The 12,471-nt window shown below is 34.0% G+C and overlaps 1 protein-coding gene across 1 annotated transcript; it reads right to left on the bottom strand.

The window, feature by feature from the left end:
• Positions 1–349: 349 nt before the first annotated feature.
• Positions 350–10,040, bottom strand: LOC125811447 (peroxisomal fatty acid beta-oxidation multifunctional protein AIM1-like). The gene is made up of 18 exons (XM_049490939.1): positions 9,866–10,040; positions 9,711–9,782; positions 8,479–8,541; positions 8,333–8,389; positions 8,128–8,195; positions 7,964–8,045; positions 7,810–7,865; positions 7,027–7,329; positions 5,855–5,941; positions 5,055–5,229; positions 4,570–4,691; positions 4,228–4,391; positions 3,320–3,574; positions 2,443–2,564; positions 2,247–2,368; positions 1,980–2,128; positions 1,463–1,601; positions 350–720 (listed from the first exon to the last, which is right to left on the bottom strand). The coding sequence occupies exons 1-18, from the start codon at positions 9,957–9,959 to the stop codon at positions 676–678; spliced, it is 2,175 nt and encodes a 724-aa protein (XP_049346896.1). The 5' UTR covers positions 9,960–10,040; the 3' UTR covers positions 350–675.
• Positions 10,041–12,471: the final 2,431 nt, after the last annotated feature.

Genomic DNA, 12,471 nt, shown 5'->3' with positions numbered 1-12,471 from the left:
AGAGTCGCTCTACGCACACGTGCAGGACTTGATGTTTAAACTTAAGTGAGATAAACTACCGATGTAAAAAATTGTTAAATCCATAACTGTTTGTGTCTTCAACCGTGATTTAAATTAGTAAAACTCTTCTTAAATGAATCGTTCAGGCATGTCTTTGCTTTAGTATGTTAAAGATTGATTATTTCTAATAGTGGCTTTTGTCTAATGGAAGATTGTTACTTTGGAAACAATTAGTGAGAAATATCGCCCCAATTTGTTGATAGTCTATCGAAAACAACCTATCTACCCTACAAAGGTAGGGGTAAGGTTGGTATATATCCTAGACACCTGAACTGAGTCAAAACAGGAGTTTTAAACACATGTATAGTTTAAACTTCGTAGAGGTGTCTATTATGTTATTCTATAAATAGGAAATAACATATAAGAGTTGAAATGTTTTTCTACATTATTCAAAAAATTAAGCGATCTGCAACATCCTTGTCAATAGCCAATACCACTAAGCTTGGACTTGAAACTGAAGTGTTTTAAGACTACTAACAGTTCCCACTCTGACCAGAGGAAGTAACATTATGCATGTACCATTAAAACATATGAACCATAACGATGAACAGGTTAAAGTAGGTGCCTTTCTATATTCCACAGTATCTGAATCTGAAGTCGTAAATGTATTGCTTACTACATGCGTGACCTTGATGCTGAAGATGTAGCAGCAGGAGCGCTCTGCAGAATAAGAATTGATGTTATCAGTTAGTTAACATTTGACAAAAATAGCAAGCTATCAGAGTTCAAAATGTGTGTGTCTAATTGCCAACAGGCAGTTATAAGTTGTCCCTAGTTGAACAGATAGGTGATGAAATTGACCAAAAAAGAATTCTTCGCGTATCATCTGTTATTCCAATTTCCAACTATCTCGCAATTACCCACGAAGATAGTTGTTAGTCCCATCTTTTGATCATGCCTATCCAGATTCTCTTGATCTAGTTGACGAGACAAGCAGTCCCGTGACCGTGGAAAACTATATCATTAACTTCCCTTGTTCTTTCTTCCCCCATAAACTGAACTAAAAGTAAGATGGTTTTACCCATGGAGCCATGACTTACATCTTGTCTATCGGAAACAATCTCTCTATCCCACAAAGGTAGGGGTAAGGTTTGTGTAAATCCAACCCTCCCCAAACTCCACTTGTCAGATTACACTTCGATATGCTGTTGTTGAAGCCATGACTAACATTTCTGCTTTACATGGTTTGTTGACAGTGGAGGTTCATAAATATGGGTTATGTATTTCTTATTATTGACACATTGAATAATCTAACAAAGTAATTAGTAGTTACATCTACCGAGATCATTACTTATTGGAGTTAATAATTAATTGCAGATATCAGTGATCAACTTGCCTAGCTAAGACGAACAGGTAAAAAGATCTTATATTGCATGGTAGATCTCTAAGATCAAGTTCTTACCAAGGGAATGCCCTTTGCTGCTCTCTCTTCCAAGAACTTTGATGGCTTGAAGAAATTACCATATAATTCTGACCACTTGCGGAGACTTTTATATATATGACCAGCCCCAACAGTATCTCCCCAGAAAACAATGCCACCTCTGCAAAAAAAAATCATTGCAAGAAAGATTTGTTATAAGAAATTCTCTAATTTCTGTGGAAATTAAAAAAATAAAACATAAACCAGTTGCAAAGTACAGCAAAAAGGTTTGAACAGCTGGTGATTTTTCGTCTTCTCTCCATCCATTTCCATTCCTCTTCACCAATTAATTTTAACGATCCCCTTGTCTCTTGGGTATATCATTCTCTATTAAGCATATAAAACTACACCTCATTCATACCAAGCCAAACAGGAGATATTTTGATGTTAGCTCATGCTGTTCATACTTCAGAATCAGTAGTTATCCTAAGCTAGCGAAGAGTAATATTTGACTTATTGTTGGAAGCAAAAGATGCTGATTTCACAGTACAGTACCAACCTGTAAGATGGAAAACTCATTCCAAGTACAGAAGCGACATCAAGGTCTGATGCTCGGACTACAACCCCCTCATCCAAAACACGACATGCCTCGTTCACAACGGGAAAGAGTATCATCTCAACAATTTCTTGATCAGTGATAGATATTGGCTGCCATAAATTGAAAACGAAGACACTGGTTATTGCGAGGGGATTTAGATTTTGACAAACCCTTCAAAACCGATAATTAAATCATGATTTGAGATTTTCTTTTGTTAGCCGATGATACCTTTCCTCCAGGCATAATATTAGTGAGCCTTCTGGACTCCTCAATAATTGGAAGCACTGAAGGATCAGGTCTTGCCTTCTCTCCCTTCTTGTAAATATAGTATCCTTTTCCATTATTTTTACCTGCATCACCAGTGAAATTAGGATGAACAATACCTAGAAAACAACAAAACAGAGGATGAAACTTGCAACATTACCATTTCGACCACTTTTTATTAGAAGGTCAAGCAATGGAGACTTAAATATTCTAGCAGGAAAAGCTGAACTATACTCTTTCCCTGTTGCAATAGCAACTCCATATCCAGCTAAATCCTGAAGCCTGCAAAATGAATAAGCAAATTACTTTACATGCCTACCAACATAACTATTGCTTGCAGCAGGCAGGCTGCTGTATGTGGAAGGAAAACCAGTTAGATTGTTGATTCTCCCCCAAAATCTACAACATGTTATTTTACCTCACAGCTGCTTTTACTTCCCAAGCGAATAAATAAGATTATAGTACCTCCGACCAAAGTGAAAGGGACAGGATATCATGTATGCATTATATCCTCATTCCCTGCATATGATACAACACTCTTTCAACCTGTCCTCCTCTCTTCCCACCCACCCCCTCCTCAATGTATGCCGGTCTCTCTCTTAATTTGTGTGTTCTTTTTGTGAGAGTGTGGGAAGACACCCTCCAATTTCTCTCTCCGAAAATAATTCCTTATGTTCTGTTTCTTAATTATTTACCCATCACCATCTGCACCACCTTCCACATGTAGGCCACCCAATACCGATGCCAGATGCCACAACTATCAATCTCAATATCAGTCAGCAAATGCTCCATCAATACCAAAATTTGCACGCCAACATTCTAGCACTTTCATGTATATCTAATTTCATCTTCTGGATGTATCATCACAGTTATCTAGGTGCATTTAAAAATTTGAATCATTTAAGTACATTAATTACCTTAAAGCTGTGTAAGTCAAAGACACCATGAAGATTAGCATTTGCAAATTGCAAAGAACTGCTGACTAGTTTACTATATCTCTCACTTGAAAAAATGGTAACTTTGTGGAAGAGAATTACTGGAATGGACCGATGGGGAGACCAAAGCTAATGATTTGTGCATCAATCCTGTAGACATCCACTCCAAGATTCGCAAGAAATTCTGCACTCTGGGCATATGGAAAGAATGTCCTATTGACAGCAAAACCAGTACAGTTTCCCACTACAACAGGTACTTTCTTTATTGTTTTGCCAACAGCCATGAGATCGAGGATTGCTTGGGCAGATGTCTTCTCCGTCCGGATTATCTCTAGCAGAGGCATCACATGAGCAGGACTGACCATAGAAAAAAATCAGTTAGCAATTACAACAAAAAAAGTGATCCAACAGAATCATCACAAGGATTTTCTAATTCAAAGAAACAAAGAAAAAAAGGAGCAATTAGCTTGGTAGACTGCTTTCTCCCCCTTTTGTATGGTAAACTCCACCTGTAACCCCACAATCCCAGGTCCAACAATGGCACTTCCCAAATTGCTCCATGGATCACTCCCCAATCTTATAGTTGGAGGTTGGGTCTTTATTGCTAGGTTCTCCCTTCTGTGTTTTAGATTGCTAGGCAGCAGGACAAATGGCTTTAGCTTTATATCTCCCCAATATCACTTTTAAAAAGTAGAAAACGACAAAGACGAATTGAAGAAAGATATTCCAAATTTTCTAGGAGCAAAACCCAAAAATGGAAACTATATGAAGACACGTGAAAGTTAATCACCTGACATCCCATATAACAGTTTGTTCCACATTTATTCTATTTTCCAGATTATATTGAATCTTCTTTTCTATGTAGTGGTCATATTCACCTCAACAAACCAAAGTATTTGATAACTTTTAGACTTGAAAATCAGCTGTACAGGTTCATAGAGGTCAATTTCGCTTGATTAGTAGGGTTCACCTTCATTATAGAACTAAAGTTACACGGCAAGAATTGTAACCTGAAAAAGTGGGCTCCTATAACCCGATCTTGAGAGCTCGTCTTTTTCCCAATTACGTTGAGGTCGATAGTAGATGTATTGGATGCCAAAATACAGTGGGGAGGACAAACCTTCTCAATATCAATGAAGATTTGTTGTTTTAGAGGAACATTTTCAATGACAGCCTACAAACAAGACAGAACTGTTTCAAAAATAACAAATTTCAACAGATGATGAATGGTAGAATTCTGTTCGACAATTTTATAGACCAGGAAATAGAAAAGCCAAGCGAAGAAGCAAGAAGGGAAAGAAGAAACCATTCTGCAGAGCATTACTTGAGCAAAGTATAGGTTCAGTAGTTACCTCAATGACCATATCCACATCCTTAAATTCTGAGTAATCTAGTACACCTTTAACCATTGAGAAAGCTTTGTTTGCTTTGTCCTGCTGCAACTTCTTTCTCGCTACCAAACCTCGGATATTTGCTGTAACATAAGGCACTCCACATAAGTTTCTAACTTCCAAAATCATAAGATGACTGTAAAGATGAATGGTCAAAAGGCCTCACAATCTCGAAATCTATCAGAACATTTATCAGTCATCAAATACAACAATATACCCAGTGTAGTCCCATAAAGTGGGGTCTGGGGGAGGGTAGAGTGTAAATAGACCTTATCCCTACCGCAGAGGTAGAGAGACTGTTTTTGATAGACCCTCGGCTCAAGGAAAAACAGTCCAAAGCAGTTCAGAAAAAGAATCAACAAAAGTGAAATCATAACAAAGCATCCTGAACAGTAACAACAACAAAATAAGATATAATAAAATCCCACTGAAAGAAGATTAATAACCTTCAACCGTTTTTAGCCCCTTCTGAAGATACTCGGGATTAATTTCCTTGATAATAACAAATATGTTGCTCAGAACAAGAGAGGTAGCAATGCCTGAACCCATTAAACCTCCACCTATTATGGCAACTTTCTTCACTGGCCTTGGTTTCAGACCAATATCAGTTACATTAGGTACCTGAACCATTTAGGAATAAAAATATAATTCAAAAATATGATAGAATTGATTGTCCATTGAGGAAACAGATATCTAAGTAACTTTCTTAATAAAGTCAAACTAGCCCTAGAGCAGGAGCACAAAAGCCATAGAAGTGATCAGAAACAAATCTATTATAACAAGTATGAAATTCTATTTATATACAAGAGATCCAAACTCTATGTTACTTCTCATTCGTGAAATCATACTGATAACGAACTTTCACTAGCTGATGGACACCAAGTAAAGCCATCCCTAAGTGAAACCTCAAGTATATGGAACATACCAAATCAAGCTTGCATTATAAACAAACAACAGATCCCTACCTTGCTTCTCAATCATGTGATCATTCTTATCAATAAGAAGTTTTGCATTAAAGACAGACAGTTCTGCACACAACAGCTAATGCACTAATATTTTTAACATAAGATCAGGTAATATTAAGAGAGAATCTTTAACCAAGTTTACTATGCTGAAAATTAAATTTTTAAGAGCCTGAATCAAATTTACTGTTCTCAACAAATATACTTCGAAAGAATTTTAAGCTTCAAGATAGCATCAGCACACAACAGGTACCATGTGCTCAGCAGTGAAGCATATTTTGTACCTTTGATGTAGCCCGTTGGGCAAAAAATACATGAACAAGACCTCTTGATGTATCTGATAATACAAGGTCCTCAAAAACTTTAGCTTCCTGCAAAAGACTTAAAACAAGTTTGTTAATCCATCTTGATCCATTTGTCTCAAATGGCTACATGGATAAAGACTGAGTTAGGCCTCATTGTTTTTATTAACATTAAGACATCTGAATATTAAGATGTGCATTAAGATTTATATGTCTAAGTATGAATACACATCTAAACATTAAGATGTTGTATTAAGATATGAATACTAAATAATTAAGATTGGTTGTTTTTTTAACAACTGAATATATAAAACTAGTTTTTGTTTACGAATTAATAAATAAAAAATGTAATAAAATACTAAATTAATTTAATACTATATCAACAAACTAGTTTTACAAAATTATATGGTGGTTGGTGGTGATGGTGGTGGTGATGATGGTTGGCAGTGGTGGCGGTGGTGCTGGATGAGAATGAAGTTGGCTGATGGTGGTATTGTGGGTAGTAGTTAGTGGTGATGGTGGTAGTTGGTGGTGGCAACTAATAGTTGTGGTAGATGATAGTGATAGTTAATAGTGGTGGTGAATGATGACGGCGGTCGACAATATACAATGGTGATTGAGATGGTGGTGATTGCCAGTAGTGTTTGGTGGTTGTAGTAACGGTGGTTAGTGGTGATGATTATAAATGGTGGCTAAAGATGGTGACAACTAATAGTAGTGATTGGCAGCAGTGGTGGTTATGAGTGAGGATGGTGGTTATGAGTAATGGGTGGTGCGTAGTGGTAGTTGATAATGGAGGGCGATGACGGTAGCTATGAGTGGGTTGAATTGGTGAAAAATAGGCATCTTAATGACATTAAAACTTTGTTACAATAATCATTCAAATGTATTTAGACCCATTAAGTGATTATAAAACATTGGTTAAGATCTTAATAATTACGATAAAAAATTAAAAAATAAACCGCCTTAATAACTAAGATATGAATGATTAAGTTAAGACCTATATTAAGTGCAAACAAATGAGGTCTTAGCTACCTTTCACGACACTATTTGCAATTATCTGGATTTTGTTAACAAAAAGTGGGTAAATGTTGTCCTTTTCTGAAGAGAGATGTGCATAGAATATAGGTATTAATTGACCAAGCAACATATACCTTGAGAACCCCATTATATCCACCATGGACTATGCCTTCTTCAATTACATCAAGGCATGCCAAGTGCTGAGGCATATTCCGAGCAGTTTGCTTCACTTGTTTCCTAGCCAACTTCAGAACTTCATGTGCTTCTGAAAGGGAACCAATTTTGTCAGTCCTGTGAAGGGAACGCATCCAAGGTTTGCGCCTTTCTGCAATATCAAGAGCCCACTGTCTAGCTACTTTTAACAACTCTTTGGAAGGGACAACTGCATCAATAAGACCTAGCTTCTCCCCCTCTTCTGACATTATTGGTTTGGATGTCTGCAAGAAGTTGTTCACATTAATTAGGCAATTGTCCCCACAAATTAATGTTTTCAAATTGATTTACAAATTTGAGTAAGAAGCAACTCAATAGTTCTGCATGTATTGCAAACTTAATGGAGGATAATGTGTGGACAACTTATTAAAGTTAAAACCCAACAATCACAATCAGAGAAAAAGCAGAGCTTGAAGTAGTACATGTATAAGGATATACTAATACTTTTGTCCCTTCTTATTTCTTATCCTTTTTGGTTGCTATCACGAATGTCATCCAGAATCACCATCTAATGCTGAGAATAACTATAAAATTTTCTGTTTAAGATGATGCACCTGTTAAGCGAATTATTTGTACAACAGTTACTTTGTAAATGAATTAATTGCCAATGGTTAAACATAAGGATCTATAGAAACTTTACCCCACACACCAAGACAACTTTTCACAATTGTCAGCTTTTTAAATCACGAAGATGAATGACTTACCATCATCATATCAATAGCCTTTGGCAACCCTATAAGCCTTGGAAGTCGTTGTGTACCTTGAGAAGAAACATTATTGCTATGCTCAATAAAATCTAAAAATGAAAAGAAATTTAACCTATATGCAACTTCAATGAGCAGTAAGTGGCTGAGTTACCTCCAGAGCCAGGAAGAACTCCAAGGCTAAGCTCTGGCAACCCAAGTTGTGTTCTTGGCGCAGCAATGCGTGCATGGCATCCCTGCCAAAAGCATGCATTACATAATTCAATCACAAGGAAAAAGTTAAGCATATGGACAGCACATTTTATAGAGACCACAAACCAATGCCAATTCCAAGCCACCTCCAAGACAAAGTCCTTCCACAGCAGCCACTGCAGGCTTCTTTCCATCTAAAGTTACAAATCGAAATGATCAACAGAAGTATAAATAACAATTGATACCAAGATGACACGAAGAAGCACAATGAGATGCTACAGTAAGCCATCTTAAGATTTGAAATCCTAATTCGGACCAACAGTTCTCTTACCTTCCATAATGTTCGTCACGAGATCAACAGAAACATCAGGCAATAGAGAAACATCATCTGCAACCCATCCAAATTCCAATTTTCAAAACAAAGGTTCAGGGGACACAATAACGAACTGCAAAAAGACCAAATGAAAGTGATCCTACTTGTTTTATGAACCTTTTCAAAAACATTGATGTCAAAACCACCAGAAAACCGCCCACCATATCCTGCAGTAAATCAATGAGAACATAAACAAAAAGGGAAGAGGGAAGACCGACACACAAAAAACAGAGAAAAGCACAAAGAACGTGAACCATGAAGCAGAAAAAGGAAACTAACACTTTTTTAAAAAAAAAAAAAGGTACAGAAAAGTAGGAAATTTCATCAAATACAAAAGTAGATTTCATTTTACTAACAATCATAACTGAAACTCAATGAAACATCAGCTTCACAATGCATAATGCGTAATTCATAAAGTTTAACTAAATTCCTAATTTAATCACTATTTACTGATACTAAATTCAAACCAAAATCAAACATATCAAATAAAGAATTTTTAATCATAACTGAAATTCATCAAAACGTCAGCTTCGCAATTCATAATTCAAAATGTTTAACTAAATTCCTAAATAAATTACTGTTTATGATACTAAATTCTACTCAAAATCAAACAGCTCAAACAAAGTTTTTTTTATCAATAAAAACAGTTACTAGCAATCATAAAACGAAACATCAGCTTCACAATTCGTAATGCATAATCCATAGTTTAACTAAATTCCTAAATTAATCACTATTTACTGATACTAAATTCAAACCAAAATCAAACAGATCAAATAAAGAATTTATCTTTTTTATCAAAAAAAAAAGTTACTAGCAATCATAACTGAAATTCATCGAAACATCAGCTTCGCAATTCGTAATTCAAAATGTTTAACTAAATTCCTAAATTAATCGCTATTTACTGATATTAAATTCTATCCAAAATCAAACAGCTCAAACAAAAATTTCTTTTCGAGGAAAAAAAAGACAGTTAATAGCAATCATAGCTGAAATTCATCCATACATCAGCTCCGCAAAGCGCAATTCAGAAAGCTTAACTAAACTCCTAAATTAATCACTATCTACTGATACTAAATTCCATCCAAAATCAAACAGATCAAACAAAAATTTCATTTAAACAAAAAAAAAACAGTAACTAGCAATCATAACAAAAAATTCATTTAAACATCAGCTCCGCAAATCGCAATTCAGAAAAGTTTAACCAAATTCCTAAATCGATCACTATTTACTGCTAGCATCAAATCCTATCCAAAATCAAACAGATCAAACTAAGAATTTTTTATGACGAAGAAATCAATCAAATAGAAGAAGAATAAGAGAAGATCAAGAGCTTTACCAGTCAGAACAATAGCTTTGACATCATTTCTCATAGCTGCCTCGTTCCATTTCTCCTTTAATCCAGCGAAAACTGCAACCAAATCAAAACTCAAAATAAAAATTCCGCTTCAACAAAACAAATCAAAATTCCGTTTCGATGAATTTTAAGCTTACTCTGAATAGCAAGAGCATTCACCGGCGGATTGACGAATGTGATAACCGCAACGCCGTCGTTCCCAACCTCCATCGTCACTTTTGCTTTCGCCATTTTCAACGAAAATTATTAATCTTAGCTCAAAAATTTGGGAATTGAATGAAGAAAATTGGATTATATAGGAATTCGATTGAATGAATTTACTGTAGATTTTGATCAATTTGAAATAAGTGGATCACCTGAGAAGGAGCTTAGTACACGAGTCAAAGTTGACGCAATTAATATACAAAATCTTTAAAAAAAGGGAAAAGGGTCTGATATACCCCTCAACTTTGTCATTTAGAGCTGATATACCCCTCGTTATGAAAGCGGCTCATATATACCCCTACTTATATACAAATGGCTCACATATACCCTTTTCCTCTAACGGAAATAAAAAAAATTAATTTCAGGTTAATTTTTTATTATTTTTAAAAAAAAATGTAATCCCATATGAGTATATTTAATCCTCCTCAAACATATATATATTTTTAACCTTTTTTTTGGTTTCAATGACTAATTTAGATTTATTATTTTGATGGTCAAATTTATTTATGTTTCACTAATATTCTTATAAAACTTATTATAGATGACCAAATTGTTTTCTTCAAATACAAAAATTAAATTACAATATAGACCAAAAAAATAAAATTTTAAATTATAATATGGCCACAAAAAAATAGTTTTAAATTTTTTTCTTTACACTAAGGAATGAAAGAAAAAAATAAAATAAGAATAAGAAACTCAAATAATTATAATAAAAGAAGTCAAAAAATAATTTATGAATAAAAAAGATTAAAATATACCTTGAACTTTGCTAGAAGAATCATATATACCCCTAAATAATTTTTAAGAAAATTAAAAGTCAAAAATATAAATTTAAAACTAACTTTTTCACTTCCGTTAAATAAAGGGTATATGTGAGCTCATTTTATAACTGTAGGGGTATATGTGAGCCGTTTGTATAACGGTAAGGGTATATATGAGCCACTTTCATAACGAGGGGCATATCAGCTCCAAATGACAAAGTTGAGGGGTATATCAGGCCCTTTTCCCTAAAAAAAATAAACGTGGAGTATTATTTTTACAAAAAAAAAAAAAATATTTCTTAAGACTTGAGATTATTAATGTATGGGAAAATATATAGCTGTCTTTATCATTAATTAAAGGGAAAAAGAACAAACATGTCCTCGAACTATCGTAAATGGTATGCAAATATCCTCCGTCATATTATTGGGACATTGATGTCCCTGCCGTCTAAAAACCAGAGTATATATGCCCTTCACTCTAACGGAAGACTAGATAGGGATACGTGGCGCAATCTTATCCGTTGATCCGATATTTAATCGGCAGATAAGATTATGACACGTGTATGTCCGTTAGTATAAAGAGTATATATACTCTAGTTTTTGGACGGTAGGGGCACTAATGTCCCAAAAGTATGACGAAGGGTATCTACATACCATTTATGATTGTTTGGGGTTATATTTGTCCTTTTTCTCTTAATTAAATTCTAGCATGAAATAATAGACTTTAAGTGTTTAAATATTTTGAGAAAAATTATTCAATATATTTCTTGGTTAATTCACTATAAATTAAAGTTATCCTTACTCGAAACTTCGTTAATTGAGAAAAAACAACAAAACTTTTTCTTAATAAGGGGGTAAAATTACTCAATTTCAAAGAGTAACTATGACCATTTTAACTCGTCTTTTTAACGAAGGAAACGGTTTTTTTCTTCTTTTTTTGGTAAATGCCATTTTCTTTGTTTTGATTTATACAATTTTTTTAGTAAGTTAAAAACAATGATATCCAATTTTTAAAATCTTTATTTTTCTCTTAATTTCGGGCTTAAATCACACGTCTTTGTATAAATTGGGATGAAAACAATATTAATCAGGTAAACTAATTATTTTAAAAATTAATTCTTTAGCTAATTTTGGTAACAGAACTTTTTTTTTCTCGAGTTCTTTAATGTATTATAAATAGGAGAGTATATAAAATTGCCAACAAAAGACTTTGGTTTAGCTAAAAAAAAATGTATTTATTTGGCATACCATTTTTTTTTTGACATGTGAAAGAGTTCATAAAATACTATGCATTAATAGCAACAAAGGTAAATGTTGCATTTTATTATATATATATGTATGTATATGAAAAAACAATAAATATTATATTTCGAATTCATAAAGATAAATATTCTTAGTATTGTTGTAAAAGGGAAAAAAAGTTTTATATAATGTTATGTACCAATTATTTTTTTTATCACTGTTGTAAATTATAACTTGTAAGAATACAACGGGCTATATGCGACTGAAAACTTAAAAATATAGTTATGTAGGTGTAATGTAGAATTGTGGACGGTATTTTTGTACCTTTAAAAAATCTCTCTAAATTACAATTTTCACGACTATTACATTTCAACTTCAAACTACATAGGGTTGACTAGATGTATAAAGTTGCCACTTGTTGACACCCAATTTTGACCCTCCCCAATATAAATTGATCATCGAGCTTCCTAAATTATAAACGATTTGAAATAATTGGCTTTATAAAATTCAAAATAATTTTCAAGTCATTTTAAGTA

Source organism: Solanum verrucosum, unplaced genomic scaffold, assembly GCF_900185275.1.
Source record: "Solanum verrucosum unplaced genomic scaffold, falcon-dt-bn FXZP01000238.1, whole genome shotgun sequence".
Taxonomy (NCBI): domain Eukaryota; kingdom Viridiplantae; phylum Streptophyta; class Magnoliopsida; order Solanales; family Solanaceae; genus Solanum; species Solanum verrucosum.
This window is presented reverse-complemented; position numbering and strand designations above follow the sequence as displayed.